The 19298-nt window shown below is 37.3% G+C and overlaps 1 protein-coding gene across 1 annotated transcript in view; it reads left to right on the plus strand.

The window, feature by feature from the left end:
* The first annotated feature begins 571 nt into the window (after positions 1-571).
* The window catches only part of LOC107667589 (eyes absent homolog 1-like), a 45166-nt gene continuing 26439 nt past the window's right edge, over positions 572-19298 (plus strand). The window contains exons 1-7 of the mRNA XM_016459295.1: positions 572-825; positions 7448-7575; positions 8127-8192; positions 9493-9570; positions 12432-12498; positions 12863-13008; positions 14676-14798. Coding sequence (XP_016314781.1) covers positions 7452-7575; positions 8127-8192; positions 9493-9570; positions 12432-12498; positions 12863-13008; positions 14676-14798 — 604 coding nt within the window. The 5' untranslated portion in view covers positions 572-825; positions 7448-7451. The remainder of the gene's footprint in view (positions 826-7447; positions 7576-8126; positions 8193-9492; positions 9571-12431; positions 12499-12862; positions 13009-14675; positions 14799-19298) is intronic.

Raw genomic sequence — 19298 nt, forward strand, 5'->3', positions numbered from 1 at the left:
TTGTTGATGGAGGGCTTCCACTATAACGCTGATCGGACGAGCCAGTTTGCTCCAATAAAATCAACTCCATCATTTACAAACTATATTTACTTAATGCATACCTACTAGGATCCTTTTGTCAGGGACAAACCAGAGAGAATCAGCCACAAAAAAAGAACCGGTTTGTGGGAAGAAGAAAATAAAAATACACTGGAGAGAGAGAGAGAGAAATTGAGAGAGAGAAAAAGCTGTGCCCTGGGGCTGTGTGTGTGCAGAGCCACAGGATCCAGCAGACTAGCAGAGATGCATGCAGGATCTGCCGTTTCATTGTCTTAGGATCACTGATACAATCTAGAGGAAGGCTATATTGCTTAAAGCTGTGAGTGAATGACATATGGAGGACTGGTGTGAAGAAAACTCCCCAGTGCCTCCTCCAAACTAAAGTCTTCCTGTGAGAGAGAGAAGCGAGCAACTTTCTGCGCTTTCAAACTGCATGCTCCCTCCCTCTCTGTCTCTCTCAACTGGCTCTCTCTCTCTTTCACTCTTTTTTTCTCTTCCTCAGACACTAGCTAGTCACTGCCTGCAGCAGTAATCGGACAACTCTCGTTCTTGCTCGGAGTCTGTCTCTTGAGATCTAGTACTGGGCTCCATGACTTTTCACCCTTAAAATGAAAAAGAAAAAAGTTGTCTTTTATCGCTAATCTGCGCATTTAAAGTCAACTCTGAGAGAAGTTTATTTAAAAAAAAAAACTTCTTTATTTGCTCTGGAACGGACAGACACTCAACGGAAGATTGCAAAACAGGGAGGAATAAAAGAAAAAGTGCAAGGATTCTACCATAATTGTAGTGAGTACTATTTTGATTAGTATTTTCTTCTACTTTTATTATTTTACCTGTCCCGTGTTGAACTTTTTACGTAATTTTTAGAGTTACATGGGTATCCGGAGCTGTGATGACATAATCAAGATCTAGATTAAATTGAAATATTTTTAAAAACGCCTTCGGATATAATATTTTTATGTTAGTCAATCAGGAGTTGTTTGAATGACAAAATTGCAGTCCTTCAAAACCGGCAGCATTATCAAGTCATCTCTCAACAAACTGTATATATATATATATATATTTTTTTTTTTTTTTTTTTTTTTTTTTTTTTACCCTCAATTTCGGAGCTGTGATGACATAATCAAGATCTAGATTAAATTGAAATATTTTTAAAAACGCCTTCGGATATAATATTTTTATGTTAGTCAATCAGGAGTTGTTTGAATGACAAAATTGCAGTCCTTCAAAACCGGCAGCATTATCAAGTCATCTCTCAACAAACTGTATATATATATATATTTTTTTTTTTTTTTTTTTTTTTTTTTTTTTTTTTTATCTACACTCAATGTACTTGTTAAATCCTCAATAGTGTCGGTTTACTTTATTACATTTAATAAAAGACTGTAAAATATAAAAATAAAACTACTTATGTCAGTAACACCATTTTCAATAGGTACAAAAATGTATGTTGCTGTAGTATATATTGTCAGATTATTTTTAAAACATAGATATCAAAGTTCATAAAAGCTAATTGCTGTTTATACATATAAAGCATTTAATCGTTTTTTTTTAAAGCGATATGTTGTATAGTATTTTGAGTTCCCGTTCCTACAAATTTGCAATTTCAGTTTTATTTAAAGATTTCAATGAATACACACTGTTTATTTTAACATAAAATTCCTTATAAAATACAGCTTAAGCAGTTGTAAGACTTTAAGATGCATCATGTCACTTTCACCGTTTGCCGCTCAAATTTAAATCCCCAGTGACTCTCTCTCACACCTGAGAGCTCACGCACCTGATTCACACCTTCAGCCGTTTCAAATTCACCTTTTTACATCTCCTCAGCCCTCAGGTGGGGACTACATTTTTGATACTTTAAAATAGGTGTACAAGGCAATGAAATAAGAGATTGCATTGTAAATAATGACCCCATTTTGAGTCCTAGATAATAAGTTTCTATTTTTCATCCAACAACTAAAACCCAAGATTCTATTCAGCTGGCAGAATAAACAAAACCAATTCAGTTTTAGCAGTTGACATCCAATGCCATCTGCTGCAGGCAGGAATGCTTTAGGGTAGACAGACAGGCAGATTGGTGTCTTGTAAGACATCGGCAGGCGGCCACCAAAACTAAGACACCCGCACGTTTTTGAAAGAGTTGTTTTCTATGCGAGGATGAGGAAGTTCCTTTGAGAATTTAGTATTTTGTGTTATCCGGTAAAATTATGCAGGACTTGTAAATATTTCTCAAAATGGATAATGTTCTTCTCACTTTAGTCTTGTAATTTGAAGTTTTTGTACATTAATTTAGTAAAGAAGCACTGGAAATTGTTTTTTAAATCTGCTTTTATTTTATAATAATTGAAAAGCCATCCCACGGCAGCTGTTTCCCAGCTCACGTTGTTTTTTTCCAGAGTGTGTTAATACGGTGTTGCCTCCAGCCGCCCTCTCTGTGTTCCATTCGCACAATAACCCGCTTATCACCTCATAATGGGCTGCTTGATTTGGACTGTTTACACACTGTATTTGTTTTAATAAGGCATAAGTTTGACTGCATTAAGCTCTTTCCGATAAGCCCTCATGCGTTCAGCCCCACGACGTGCCGTTGTTTGCCGAAGGCCCAATGCGTTCTGTATGTGTGCGGCCGAGCTGGAAACAGTGCGTGGTGAAAGACACAGGGTTAATTGAAACTGCTGCGCTCCACTGTTTATGAGATAGAGACAGCGGAAACGGTTTGTGGCGATTAGTTGTTTACTAAATACAGTAGAGTGTTATTTTGTTAACATGCCACTGTTGGTCTCAGGAAAATGTCGCTCAGGGAAAAGGAAATAAGGGCTGAGAAGCTCAATTGATTACGGCTCTTCTACATTCACAATTCCTTTGTGTTTGTTTACATGTAATCAAGGAGTTTGTTTACTTAAGCAGAGGAGCAGAGGATGAGCTAAACCTGAGTATCTTTTTTTTTTTTTTTGGCTTTTAGGATGTCTGTGTAGATGCAGGTTTTAGTGTTGTGAGTTAAAGAAAATATGGGAAAGAATAAATTAAATGTAAATGTCTAACAATAAAATATGTTTTATTTTTTTATTTTTAAATTAAATTAATTGCAAAGGAGTGTTTCTGTAAAATGAAAAGCTGAGAAAAAAGTATGCATTAAAATGTAATGCTTTTTCAGTAACGATTTACGTGTTCGCACTGTGCGATCACCTTTTTTTCTGTGACACTGTGGTGGGGAGAATTTGATCAGATGTGTACCTTAAATCTTCTCTGGTGGACACTCAAAGTGGATGGACTTCTGGAAATAATTTAGCGAATTAACAGATTTAATGTAGCTGCGCTGTCCATCGCTTGAGCTCCATGTCAGATTGAACAAAATGGAAGAGACAAATCAGAAAACTGCAGCACGTGTTCGGAATGAAGATTTTAATTACACAAAATTGTAAAAGTTTAAATGAAAAATTAAAAAGCAAATGGATTTTTATGGATATGTGTCCAAGTGTGCGTTTCCACATAAATATGTGTCCTTTGATTTGATAATTGATATATATTTTTATATTACTCATTCATTAGTATATATTGATTATCTTAAGTGGATAGTTTTCATGTCATTTTTAATAACATATTATTAGTATTTTAGTGCATTCACAATTTTAAATCCATAATTTAGTTACAAGGGGAAAAAAACTTTAAAGCATATACCTGCAACAAAATTAAATCTGATATTACAGGCACGCATTTCTCATTCTGTTCTTTTTTTATGCGTAAGGTAATCAGTGTTTTGTTGGCGGTGCACATTTCTTTGCTTTATGCTCACAGAGTCCAGTGAAGTGTAGCATTTTTGTAAACTGTGTCTAATTCTAGTCACATCTGTGTTCAATTGTTGTCTACATCGACATTCTTTGCAAGTGGATTTATTTTTCCTGGGCCACCATGTGGATTCAGCTGACCAGCTTAAGTTGGGATTAGTTGTTTTAAAGTTATTTTGATTAAAGCGTTGTTTTTCAAAACTAGTAACTTACAACACATGTTTTGCATAGTCTATGAAATTCAAAAAGAGACATGCATGTCTTGCCCTATAAAATTACAATCTTGTAAACCGTGGCTGGAAAGCAGGCAGGGGAAAGCGAATAGACACTAATATTTCATTATAATTTTTTTTAAATTTGAAAAATATTATTTGAATTTAAATATAATTGACAAAAAATCCCACAGTATAATAAATACCACCAAATATTTCAGCCGTGCTTGTTATTACATCACAAATGAAGTATTCAGGTGAATCTCATCCGTGTCGGAGCGGCTCAGACAGCCCGCGTGCACTACAATGATCAATGTTAAAAGCCCGGCGGTGTTTGCCGATAGAAACGCAGCGCTTGAAATAAGCAAAGCGAGACAAAAAGCCATGCAAACAGTCGTGAGTGAAGCATGTTTGATGACACTTCCAACGCAGCTCTTTGTTCCCGAGAGCTTCAAAGACAGCTCAGTTCAGGTTGAATTCAAGCACACATCAAAGATGCTGAATGCACTCCTTTTTTGTTTAAACAATAAATATTTAGCAGTACAGCACAAGGGCTTGTTTTTGCTTTTAAAAGCACCCTGGCCCCTCCCTTCGCCGTTCACCTGGTGAAAAATCACCTGCTGGATGAGGGGCTTTGCCATGAGACCGGTATGCGTAATGCCTCATAAGCTCAGGGCGCTGATTGCAGGCCGTAGCAAGTTCTTTATATCCCTTCCTTCTTTATCTCCCTTGTCTTGCAATGAAACAGCTTGTGCTGGACTTTTTATAGAAAGCCAAAGTACTGTTCCCAAGCTTAGGATGATGTAAAGAACGACTTTAGAGCACAAAACTGTGTTAATATGACTAGACGGGGTCAAGCGAAGGAGAAATTTGGAAAAAACTTGACCATTATTCATCACAGCATGGCCATTGTGGGAAGAGGGGGGCAAAAAACACCAAAACCAAACAGCTCGGGTTACTACATCATGAAAACAGCCCAGCATTAAAAATTCATGCAGGGATTTTTCAGACATTTTGGTGGAAAAGCCGAATAACCATGACCTAGATCCAACAATTCGGCTCCGGTCTGATATTGGGTAATAGCGCCGCAGGTATCAGTGCAGAAGTGGACGGCAGAACGTAATTGTCAGCTAAAAAGAGTAATAGCGGCATTTGAAGTATCATAGAAAACATATGTGGCCCCATAGGTTCCACTCCAACTGTACAAGATGCACTTAATTATGTTCAACTCCGACTTCTTATACAAGATACACCCAATACGTTTCACTCTGACTTATTGTAGAAGATGCACTCAGTAGTATCTATCTGTCCCTCAAACCCTCAGGCGAAGTCCCAGTCATCCCCCTGACCATCATTAGGAACTGTCAGTGCGCCTGGAGAGGGAGTGTAGATAAATTTCAGATAGTGTCAATTGCAGATGAAAGATGCTAGGGGTGTCAGCTTCTGTTCAACAAAGTCCCATCTCTCTCAGCCTTCACCCCCCCCCCCCCAAAGCCTCCTGGTCACCCACCCCTCCCTTTCCTGCTTACCTTGGCTAAGCCGCTTTGCATGTTGATTGGGGGAGGACTAATCCAGTTTGCAGCTGTCGTAGACCAATGATGAATCACCTTTCCGTCATTTGGCCGGGAGGAGGGAAGACCTGGAAGGAGGAAACAACGGTGGAGGGGTTGAGCCTACAGACAATGTGGCTCTCTGTTCCACCGACTCCTCTCTTGCCATTCTGTGCGAGAATAACAAAAATGTTTTCTCAGACAACGTCTATTGTGTCACGGATGGCTCTTCACAGAGACATCGAGCTGAAATAACAAGGAGTGATATTGTTTTTAGGGTCCTGGCAGGTAAAAAAGAGGATAGGGAGAAAGAAAGAAATAGAGGGAAAAACACTATTTGACATAAATGGTTGAGGTCCGTCCAGTTTCAGGTAAGAGGGAGCTGATTTGCTGCCAGCAGCATCACTGAAAAGCAGCCACTTGTTTAGCAAAGTTCAACGGCTTGAGACACTTCACGAGAAGGTGTCTGGAATTTTTTGTAAACTGCTGGACATGTGAAAGAATCAAGACAGAAAGAGTTAGAGGTGTTAGAGAAGGAAAACATTTGACATATAAGCTTTGTGTCGGAAACAGACATTGTTTGAAAAGCAAGTCGAGTTTTAACATCTCTATGGCATGGATTATTTTTTCCCCCGTTTTAACTGCGACCATCTGTAATGGATATTTTATAGCCGATCAAGAACGACGGCTAAAAAGAGGTATGATAATCTATGCTGATAATGCGTTTCTTATTTCCTCCTCTTTGTTATTCATAAAAATCCAAATGTTTGTTGATAGCAGTGTCACGACCATTCCTAATTGATTCTGGCAGCGCGGCACGCAAGGCATCGCGTTTTTGGCGCAATTAGCGCAATAATGCTTTTCTGGAGACTGATGTGTGTTTTAGTTTTGCGGCTGCATTCACATCACACACAAACACCCGTAACATACATCCAACCGCAGACGCACACTGGCCTGACCTTCCATTTGCTATGCATAATAAAATCCCACGAGTGTGCGATGGAGCCAGTAGAATAATGTTTTCAATGGCGTGGCCTTCGGTACATAAACAAAGAAACAATTAAGACGCTCGCCAGTGCAAACAGCATGCTTTAGTGAACTCTTCAGTCGCTCTTGTTGAGGTTTGAGACCTCACAATCACACATCTCTCTCTCTCACGCGGCCCTGGCTATTGCTGTCTCAGATCAGAGACCGCTGAGGGAAATGAACGTATGAAAATTGCAGCGGGCCAGTGGTGGTTAATTTTTAATGCTTAAAATTAGAAAGTCAATCAATCATCAGATGTCTCATTAATTGTTAAATTTGTGTCAAATGTCATTTGATGTGCCTCAAGGGAATGCCCTTGTTAAGTGGATTTCTCTGGAGAGCTTCTGGAATGTTCTTGTTTTAATGTAGTTTGTTTTCGAGAAAGCCGCATTTTTAAATTAATTATTTAAATAATGATAATTAATGTTGTTTTTTTTTAATAATAATATAAAATTATTATTGTTATGGTCCTCCTTTTGCTCTTATTCTGAAATTTTAGGTTGTTTGTAAAGGTAATACATTTACATTTACATTTAGTCATTTAGCAGATGCTTTTATCCAAAGCGACTTACAAATGAGGACAATAATAGATAGGTATTGTTTTACATGCATCTAAAATTCTATTTTAGCTTCATAAAAATGTCAGTATTGGGTTTTTAAATATACATGGATTGTATTATGTAATAATTATTTTTAGTCAATGTTATGTAGTTGTTAACTGTGTATTTTGAATGATCACTCATATTTCAGATCTTGATGTACGCGCTAGTTTGAGTGTGTGTGCATGTGTCATTCAGTATCATGTGACCGTCTGTGTGTCTCTTCCTCTCAGGTCTATGGAAATGCAGGATCTAGCTAGTCCACACAGCCGAGTAAGTGGAAGCAGTGAGTCCCCAAACGGTCCCAACATCGACAACTCACATATAAATAACAATTCCATGACACCAAATGGAACTGAAGGTACGTCTCCACAGCCTCCGGCGGGCCGTATACCTTCATTACTGTGGATTTATTAGTGCTACAGTACACGGTTTTTAACCTGCCCATTCCCTTTGTGTAACATTTATGCACCGTTAAGTTGTGAAAAGTTGAATTTGTGTTAAACATCTGCAGATTTTTGCTCTGTTGGATATGTGATATGCTTGTCATGTCAGGGGGATTCATATACTTCAATTTTTAATTAAATTAAATGTAAATATACATGAATTTGAAATATCTGTTTCCCTGACCTCTACAATATCTTATTTCTATATTTCTACATAAATTATTGCAAATGCATCAGTGCACTTTAGTGCTACATTTTAAAATGACTCAATGCATGCACTATATAAACTGTAGAACTTTCAGTGTTTTCACGGATCATGTTACAGCCCATAAGAATTTTATTCAGCTCTGAAGTAGTTTACATAATGTAATCTTGACTGTGGTTTTCTCCCATTTCTGTAGTGATAAGCCCCAACCTGTGACAGTGCAGATTGTCATGTGTCCTGTCCCATTCTTTCTCCCTATAGGTGATAACATCACTATGCTTACCACAGCTGACTGGTTGTTAAATTCTAGTTCACAGTCTGCTGCAGGTTTGTGCAGTTCTGGCGAAACAATGAAAGGACAATACTTGGCGTCATATGTGAAATTACACACGTTATATAGTCATTTCAGCCTAAGGCAATCCTAACAATTTCATTTGATTGCATTCACAAATGTGAAAAGCCAATTTGATGCGCTCACATCTCTTCAACTATTGTGCCTTTCATTTGGACTCTTGTTTGGCATTCTGTGTTGTGTTATGGTGAATCTGTTGAAAGCATGGTTTGAGACTTTTTGGCTATGATTCCAGACCGTCGATGAATGGTTAAAAAGCTGCGGGCACGCGTAATGTGCGTTTAGCTTTTTATTTGATGTTCTGCAGGACGGTTTTATGGTTATGTGTGGTATGTGATAAGACTTGACTGCACTAGTTTCTGCATGTGCCGTGCCACTATTTTCCCGTATCCCTTCGAGAAGGAGGGGTGGGGGTAGCATTGGGACATATTCAAACCGCTCCCCATCGACATGTCTTCCTTTGAGGGAGAGCATAGCTGCAACATGTTCGACATGACAAGCTGATGGCTACCTCAGCCATGAGGGATTTCAGTGGGCATGACTCCGTACCCACATTGTGAATTTTGTTTTCATAAATGTAAACCTCCACCCCACCCCCTCCTGAGACAGAGATGGATTCATTTCAAAGATCCGGGCCTGTCTAAATGCTGTGAAATTGTCTACCGGTTGCCCTCATTGTAGTTCCGAGTGGTTGGGTCAAACGCATTTTATACACCATGCATTGCCTTGACATATCAATTATGCTAATATATTTATTTATTTATTATACTATATATTTAATTAACTACTCTCTACTCTTTGATTTTTACATGTCATTCTGTCAGAAGTAGATTGGTTTATGCATTTAAATAATAATGTTTAGTATGGCTATTGTCCTTAAATCAACACAAGAGCTGTGTGTATTGGAAGGGAAGTGTCCTTGTTTTATTTGTAGAAGAGATTAGCTTTAATTGTAGGCCTCTCTTGTGAGCTAGTCAGGATAGAGCTGTCGAAACCTGAAAGCTCTATTATCTCAATAGAAGCCTACTTCATTACGCCACCCTTACAATACCCAACCACCTAATGATCCTTTCCACATTGTGAGGCAATAAAACCATCTGGATGAGCACTTTGACGTTACAAAAGTTTGCTTTTTATCTAGGCTTTAAATTCACGCATTACTTTAAGATTAAGTTTGTTGTTTTTACAAGCAGAAAGGCATTTGCCTGTAGTGTGACTGACAACCGGCTTTACCAGTGCAGCGTCACAAATGCTCTGCTTTCCTTCTGCTTGCAGTTAAAACAGAGCCAATGAGCAGCAGTGAAATCGCCACCTCTGTAGCAGACGGCTCTCTAGACAGCTTCTCAGGATCAGGTACGACACGCCCGGGCCTGTCTAAATGCTGTGAAATTGTCTACCGGTTGCCCTCATTGTAGTTCCGAGTGGTTGGGTCAAACGCATTTTATACACCATGCATTGCCTTGACATATCAATTATGCTGCACGTCCATGCATTCCACAGTTTACTCCTGCCATTAAATTCCACCTTTTTTGCCTGTTTTCCCTTGATGCTACATAAAACCCTTCCGGTAAGAAAACAAGTGACTAATAATATTTAGAATACATCGTTTGGCATTAAATAAAAGTTCAATGTTTTCAATGTTAAAAAAGTAAATAAATACATAAATAAGAGTATGTTATATAGCATTCAGAGTTTGGAGTTGGTAAGACTTTTTAATGTTTTTGAAAGAAGTCTCCTATGCTCACCAAGGATGTATTTATTTCATCAAAAATACAGTAAAAACAGTAATATTTTGTAATATTATTACAATTTAAACTGACTGTTTTTTTTTTTTATATATTTTATATATTATTTATATATTTCTTGAATTCCTGTGATGGCAAAGCCAGACTTTAAGCAGCCATTTCTTCCAAATTGAGCCATCGTTCAGAAATCATTCCAATATGCCGATTCGATGCGCAGGAATATTTTCTTATTAATATCAATGTTGAAAACAGTTGTGCTGCAGGATCAGGTACGACACGCACACACTCAAAGCTGTAGAGCTGATTGGTGGGAGATGATCCCACAGATGGGTTACTGATAAGCAGAGGCCCAGGAAGTAGCTCTGTGGCTGGAGCTCTAGTAGCGTGAGGCTCTGTCTCAGTTCCCAGGCCAACAGGCATTGAGTTATGACCCTCCCAGCCCCCTTCTCGGCCCTAATCGAGTGACACCCCATCCTGGTGGCCCGCACATCCTATGGGTTTTAGATGCATGACTCGTAAATTATGAAATGCCGTTCAAAACCACAAAACTTTATAAGGTTTGATAAGACGGGAGACATAAAGTGATATTAAATGCCTATTTGTACTCCATTACTAAGACATTTTGGAGCCACAAAACCAGCTCGCTTGCTTTGTGTCAAAAACGTTATACTCTCAATGGTCTATTTTCAAACTTAAGCATACAAATTTAGGTAGGTCTATTCCATGTTATAGACTCCTCACATTACTTACTAAGCAAATGCGAGAACTCTTCATGGAGTATTACATTCCTGCTAATTTATCTTATTTCCCTACCTATTTGACTAAGTACCTGATACCTTTATGTTAGACTCATATAAATCATGGCTTGGACTTCTATCTCTGACAATATGAATGAATTGAAGTCATTTGAGACCGTTTTATAGTCAGGGGATGCAGTAGTGTAGAGGTGCAGTGTTTGTCCAGACCAGGTGCTGAAGTGTGGGGAAAAGGCCCCGGTTTCAGGGCGCAAAGAATACAGTTACATGGAGCAAGAGCTCCTTAACTAACCCTTACTTTAGATGTCACAGCCAATTATACACGCGAGGCAAGAGAATCGCAATATTTGTAATACATGCACCCTAAAGAAAAGACATCCAAACCCTACAAATGGAAATTCCCAAAGGACCAAGCTTATATTTAGTAGTCTAAAAACAGCAATAGTAAGTTAGTAAGCCTAGTAATAGTATTAGTAATAGTTATTATTTTTTTTTAAAACGAAGATGTAATGCATAGGTTCAAAATAGTCTATTCTATTCTATTCTATTCTATTCTATTCTATTTGTATTGAACAGTAGTGTTAGTGTTTTAGTATAGCATTTTTAAAAATAAAAATTCCAACTTATAATATTACACATTATTAATAGTAGTAATAAAAAATAATAATAGTAATAATAATAAATATATAATAAAGAAAAAATATACAATATATAAAATAATTGTATAATAATTTTAATTGCAAACAATATAACAAAAACTTTTTAAAAAGCGAAATAATTATAATATATTTATACATTTTATACATTGAAAAAAAATATTAAAATAAAACAGCAACAAAAACAATAATAAAATAAAATTTCCAGATAATAATATTACATGATAAAATAATAATAAATGTATTATTATTTTATTATTGTATAAAATATATACAGTAACTTTATAACAATTTTCATTGCAAATAATAAAGCAAAAAAGTTTGAAAAATATTAAAAAATACAAATAATATTATAATCATTTTCATTCATTTAAAATATTAAAACAACAAAAATAAAATTAAATATGATGAATAATAAAATAATATATTAAATTGTTGTTGTTGTCATTGTTATTATTATTATTATTAATTTTTTTGTAAGTTTTTTTTTTGGCAATGAGAAGTACCTTTTATAATGGCACTACAATTTGAGTGCAATTTTCAAGACTTAAGCCATGCATTCACTGGCACATCAAAAGATCTCATGTTGCTCTGTAGTGTTTGTGTGAGTTAACTGAATGGCCCTCCACACCATCATTAAGGGCTGAGAACCACAGGGCCGGTATGTGTCTAATGAAGGCTCCTTATGTGTACTACTTACCTGTAATCAGGCCCGCTGATTTCTCATTGTACGGTCTACTTTAAACCCACCAGTGTGTGCGGCCATACATCATTCCCAGCTCCGTGTGTGTGCGTGTTTGTGGACACTAGGCTTTTCCATCCTGTGTAGGTTTTTATGTATACAGTCAGCAGAAAATGCTCCCATATTACCTGATTATTTTCCTTAGTTATTGCTCTTAATTTTTCAACCTAAAATAAGGTTAGTGAAATAAATAGTGTAATGCAATGTAATTACTGTTACCTTGGATTCCAGAAGTTCTGTTGGCAAAGAATAATATTTACCTTATTTTTTAATGTTTGAATATGTGCTTGCCTCTTTTCTTTTTAACTCACCACAGGCATTGGAACCAGTGGCTTCAGCCCAAGACAAACTCACCAGTTCTCTCCCCAGATTTACCCTTCCAAGTAAGGCTTCTTTTATTTTTCTTTCAAAAAATAAGCTGCATCCAACTTCATTTGGGCCTTTAATTAGATCCTTCTGCCAGATTCTGGACTCTCCGGCTGCTTTGTTTTCATTGATGTCTGCAGCTTGCGTACTCCAAAATCTGTTGTAATTATTATCTTGCAAAAATGTTCCTCGTGATTTATTTTTCTTTTGCAATGTATATCAGCTGCTTAATGGCTAGATTTTTCTCCGTTTCACAGCTTGGCCAAATATTTATGATTAAGTAGCAGAATCACAGAGAATTAGTCTTTGAGACATTTTTTCGATATGGGCTTTTGGGTAAAAATACATGTCTCCCCTTTCTCTTACTTTGCTCTCAAATAGCAGACCCTATCCACACATTCTTCCGACTCCTTCCGCCCAAAATATGGCCGCGTACGGACAGACGCAATACACCACAGGAATGCAGCAGTCTGCTGCCTATGGCACGTACCCTCAGCCAGGCCAGCCCTATGGGATTCCAGCCTATGGTAACTGACTCAGTTCGTTCTTTTCTATGCTTTAAAGCTTTGCAATTCAGATTGTGCTTTGCTTTTCACTCAAGCAGATGAACTCCCATACTTATGAAACATTTACTATATTGTCTGCCATAGTATTAAACTACATTTATTTTTATTATTTAAAAAAAGGACTCTTCATTTAAAAAAAAAAGTTTTTTAACATTTAGAATGTTTTAGAATTGTTTTAACGTTTTAGAATGGTTGGGTTAAATGTTATAGAATTTTTTTGGTCATTTTTAAAATGTATTTATTTATTTACTGACAGTGATGGAAATGTAGACAGCTTTATAAACATTTGAATTATTATTATTATTATTTAGGAATAATATTAAAAACATTTTTGGCAAATAATAATTTTATAAGATTCGTCTTGCTCACCTGCATTTCATAAAAAATAAAATATTTCTACTGGGCAGACATTACCTAAGTAATATTCATGAGCGGGTTTTGTGAGGTGTCTCTCACTTTTTGGATATTTCCTTATTTTTTGACAATTGTGGCCAATATTTAATGTTTTTTGGTCCTTCTAATGCATTTAATTCAATTACAAGTCATCAAATGAGATGCCGTTTAATTTTAGCATTTAGCATTTGTAGCATTTTAGGTGTGTTCCATTCGACGTAAGTGGACTGCGAAGTGGACTTCACAGGGTATTCCGCCATCTTAAGTGAGATCCCAACCCAAAGGGAGTGAACATGTTCAGTTCGAAGGGTACTGCAATTAGCACAAGTATAGTAAACATATACATTTTGACTTTATTTATTAAATACAAAATTGTATATGTATTTCAATTTGAAAGTAAAATAAATTACAATATTTGTGTTATATCATAATCTGTGTGATCTTGTCATTGCCTTTCTTTGATGACGTTCCAGGGCATTCCAAATGAATGATTATTGTCAGCGAAGTCCACTTCGATGAATATCCCGTGCATAGGGAGTAGGGAGCAGTGAACACTGCATAGGGACCCTGTCAATCGGAACGCACCTTTTGTCTCATACTTAGCATGTAGCTTTAAGATCAATTCTAAAACTTAGCTAACAACGTGCTGATCACGCTAATGCTTAACTCAGCCCTTAGTCGCTCCTTTTCCCGCCTTCAATCGAAACTTGGGACTCTGCTGACCTTTTGTTTTGCATTTGCAGACTCAGTGTCTCCTTTAGACAGTTACTAATTTTTTGCTAGTTCGACAGATAAGAGAGATATAAAGATTTCAAGCCCTCGTCTACACACTGTGAGAGCCCAATTCAAGCTAGAAATGTTTTTCCAGGAGTTTGAACGTTATGAAACCTTTGTGAAAATATGCGCACAGATAATGTTGTTTAGGTAGAACGATCTCGAAATACGCTCCCAAGAGTTCACGTGTTTGTTTGAGTGGAAGCAAAACGCAAACCTGCATTGGGCCTGATTCAATCTAATCAAAAAACAGGTTTGTTTTAACTCCAACCAGCAAATTCTTGGAAGTCCATGCTGAGTTTGGCACAAACACTTCAATGCAAAGGTTGCTTGGACCACGGCCCAGTGCGAAACAAGCCACCGTTATCTTTTATTCTCGATTGACGTGGAAGGAGTAACACTGAGGATTGTGCATCATGCTGCTCTGGTGTCACTAACTGATTTAGGTCCATTGTGGGCAGGCATCAAGACAGAGGGCGGACTGACCCAGGCTCAGTCTCCAGGCCAGAGCGGCTTCCTCAGCTACAGTTCCAGCTTCTCCACGCCTCAGACGGGACAAGCACCCTACAGTTACCAGATGCAAGGTCAGGAACACCCTCTACTCTTTTCCTCTTCTGCTCTTCCCGGTGGAGTGACAAAATAGAGCCGTGATTCCTCTCTGGCCCCCTTCAAAGGAGGACACAATTAGGCAGACACGGACCAATTCATAACATCCCCGAGCAGATGGTTGTATTGGGTTGTAGTTAGACACAGTCTTTTTTGCATTAGGCCTGAAGAGAACCAACACAGATGGAAAAAAATCCCTTTTTCCTCTTTAAGACCAGTCTTTTTCTCCTTTGTGTTCGGCCATGTACTTTCTTAAGTATGTTTGCTTTAGAAGGAACTCCCGTGACTCTCATCTTTGAGGTCAGTTCATGGAAGTCACACTTGCGTACTGGGAATTAAATGTGCATCAGGCAAACTCTCTGCCACCCAGTGTTTTTTGTTGTTTTGTTTTTTTTGAGACATTGTCCCTACTCCAAAACCAACAGTCTTTTTCTGCCCTTCTTTTCTCCCATCTCTCTCCCTCTAGTGTTTTCCTTCGAGCCTCCAACAGTTAGCACCGGTTTGAGCTCTCTAATCTCCAAATAATGTGTGACAGTAGAAACATCTCCACGTTTCTGAACGCTCTCCAGAGCATCTCACAATAAATAATGTGACATATGTGGTCTGTTGAAGCTTCTTTTCCATGCCTCATAAGTAGAAACGTTCTGCTTCTGCTGATGCTGCCTCAACACCAGGGTTGTAAGTGTTACCCTGTCCCAACCGCAGAAGTTTAAAGGCCTGTTCACACCGTTCAAGTCCAGTTAAACTAAATGTCATGAAAGTATAGAACCCAAAGAATGCATCCAATGTTGTTTGATACCAAATTTTAGTCATTTTAGTTAATTTTTTTTACACCTAAAGGACCTCGTTTAGCCTCCAGATGATACAAAATCAACATAGACATCAAGTAAAAGCCAATAAATGCTTATCACAGTAGGATGAATTTTGACATTTTTGTGCCAAAATTTGGCAAGAATGGTCCTTGAAGATATAGTTCACCCAAAAAAATTAAAACCCTCATGTCACTCCAAACTTGTTGGAAAACAAAAGCAGATCATCTTCACACAGTTATTTTCCAAAAAAAAAAGGGACAGTTCATGGTGAGCATCTCTGTCAAACTTATTTTTACCAAAAATAAACGCATACAGGTTTGGAATTACATGATAAGTAAATAATGATAGAATTTCCATTTGTAGCATGAAAAATCTCTTTAACTGTCATTTCACAACGACACTGCATTGAGTTTTTTGTAAGGCAGAAACTGAGGTGCCTTCAGTCTTCCTTTCAAAGCCCATGCAGCCATAAACACATTAGCCACTAACTGCAAGAGCAGATGACAGATGACCATTAACCAGGCCAGTCTGTCTCTGTTGGCTTCCTTTCGGTGCCTCATCGATTAGGCAGGTCTGGACTCAGAGGAAGAGACTCAACACGGTAGCAAATGTAGACCCCCCATCTATATGATACCAACTGCTGTCCCATAACCCTAGTAGAGCGAGCCTGCACCCAGCTGTCAGAGGGAATACAATTAAATTAATGTTTTTACCCTGCTCTTTCATGTCTAATGGAACGGCGCTGGCTTTCTCTGATCATGATCCAGAAATGTAAAACAGAAAGACCTTCCTGGCTTGAAATGTCATCACAGATTGTTGGGTTATCATAAATTGAACAAAATAGTGAGAGAATATGGGAATGTTTACTGATATTATTTCAGATCAAAATTCGGAGTGTTAGTGATCAGGCTTTTGTTCAGTTATATTGAAATTTCAAAAAAATAAATAATATGTTGATTTCTAAAGCCACTTTTTGTAATGTCTAATGAGTTATTTGCTGGTCTGCCAAAATATGTGTTTTTTTTTATATATAATTTCCTTTTTGGAAGGGGAGGTTTCTCAGCAAATATTTATATATTTGATCAATTGTGGTGACTTAATTTGCTTCATTAATAATTATATATATAATATATATAGTTAATTTTATTTTATTTGAACATGAACTTTAATACAGATAAATATGTTCAATTAATTAAAATACAAATAAAAATGATCTAAGTTAAATCTATCTATCTATCTATCTATCTATCTATCTATCTTAGTGGAAATTTGAATCGCTCTATGCCAATGAATTATAAGACTTCTTGATGGCCTCTTGATTTCACTCAGTACATCCAAGTATAAATTAGGAATTAATTTTCCACTTTCACACCTGTTTGAGCTTTGCTTCCTTTTCCATAACCATAATGGCACTAAAGCACGAGTGGAGCCATAGAGCGGCTTCTCTCACTGATTTTCACTCAAAGTAGATGATAATTACAGCAACAATTGGGCCTCCCTCCATTCTGCACACCGTGTGAGAGGAGCAGCAGACTGCTTTTTAAAGAAGCCCATCTGGACTTGATCACTTGCTCCCTAGAGAGGCCTACAAAACTTCTGCTACAAATATTGTGCACTGATGATAGACATAGCCCATGGCAAGAGGACTGATCAAGCACAGCAAATGGACTCCCAATTGGAGAGGCCATAAGGAGAGCCAGTGTCTCGTCTTGAGTGAACTAACTGGAGCAAGACAGAGCGGAGAGGGGGAGGAACGGGGGAGTTTTTGCCCCTGGGAAAAACCAGGCCTCTCCCCAGCATGGAGTCATTCTTTTGGGACCGGAGGGGGTCTTGCTTGGCTTTTATGTGACTCCGGACTCTCTCTGGAGTCAACTGCTTTCCTACGAGTCCTGGCTTTTATGACTTTTTGAACTGTGGATTTAGCTAATTTGTTGTGCATTGGGAGATTCATGTGTCTCACTTTATGTGACGGTTCAAGTCTGGGGAGGAAGTCAACAGCTTTTAGAGCACCTCTTGCTGTTCTTTAAAAACAAGAGATAAAAAACAAGAAAAAGAAACAAACTTGCTTGTTGAGCCAGACAGTAGTCCACACGTAAAGCTGTTGTATGTTTGTTACAGTCTGAGGGGCCTCATTTTCCTAAATACAAGAAGATGAAAGACTTTGCTTCTGTTTTTTTTGCTGAACAAATGTCCAGTTACCCTTTTATGTAAACACATTGAGTTAATTTTGTGCCCATTTTGTGTTGAGGGTGTTGTATAATTGATGATTCCAGGGTTACCCACAACTTTTAGCAGCAGGTATTACAGCTGTTCATTAGTTAATTTCCTGGTTATGTTAGCGTAAGAAAAATTCTGGGAAAATGTGCTAAAACTGATTTAGAAGAATATTCTGCATTCAATACATGTTAAGCTCAATCTACAGCATTTGTGGCATAATGTTGATTATCACAAAAAGTAGTTTTGACTAGTCCCTCATTTTCTTTAAAAAAGCCAAAAATCTAGGTTACGCTGAGACACTTACAATGGAAATGAATGGGGTCAATTTTTTGAGGATTTAAAAGTTGAAATGTAAAGTTTTTAAGTTTATAAAAGTACTTTTTCTTAAAAGTACATTTTCTATTGAAACTTGTATGTTATTTCAGCTGTGCAGTTGCTTTCATCATTTCTACGGAAGTGTTGTTATAGTTTACTAAAACAGAAACTAACACTAGTTAAAAAGACATATTAAAATGTTTTCTTAAAAAAACTGACATTAAAAAAAAAATTTAAATGAGAATTTTTGCCTTGGCAACTAGCTGAAATAAATATAGCTTAATATTAAATACTAAAATGATTAAAACTAAAACTTAAATGTAAATAATATATCAATAAATATAAATAAAAATAAATATAAAGTGAAATAAAATGTGATAAATATTATATAACAAATACAAATAAAAATATAATAAATGATAAAAGCTTTGAATAAATTGATCAAATTTACCTCAATTCTATGTGTCTCACTGTAACACAGACTTTTGCTTTTTTTAAAGAAAATCAAAATACATTTCTGTCGATTGAGCTCAACTTGTACTGCACCCAGAATATTCTTCTACACCAGTTTTTCAGTCCGCGTGAGAATTCCAATTTGATTTGAGCACTGTGACTCCAAGAAGCACCTCAAAACGCAGCTTACCTCCAGGCTGTCTCGCCCCTATAACTCATGTCATGTATGTTATTAAGTCATTAGATGCTATCTCTCCATTGAGAGATTTAATTACCCAGAAGGTGCTTCTTTGAGTAGCTTGAAAAGAAGACAGATATACATATTCATTGAGGCAGGATGTCAGGTAAAACTCCCTCCCTCTCCCTCCCCCTCATTCCCAACAGTGGCCATGTGTCTGTCATTGTAAAGGTAGCGATGGATGAAATAATAGACCCAACCCCCTTTCCTCTTTCTTTCCGACCATCGGCCAAGATCCAATCACTGATATGGAGAAAGAAAAGATAGAGTCACTGTTATATCCCACCCACCAACACACACACACACACACAATCCCTCATGCCCCTATAGTACCTGCAAGGCTTTGTCTTAAATGCCTTTGAGGTGTTTTAGGCCTTGCTTGACTCGACCCCCATCTTCAATTTAAAAATGTCATTTATTTTGAAGGTTATATTACACTTATC

Source organism: Sinocyclocheilus anshuiensis, unplaced genomic scaffold, assembly GCF_001515605.1.
Source record: "Sinocyclocheilus anshuiensis isolate Anshui unplaced genomic scaffold, SAMN03320099.WGS_v1.1 scaffold1679, whole genome shotgun sequence".
NCBI classification, from domain to species: Eukaryota; Metazoa; Chordata; class Actinopteri; order Cypriniformes; family Cyprinidae; genus Sinocyclocheilus; species Sinocyclocheilus anshuiensis.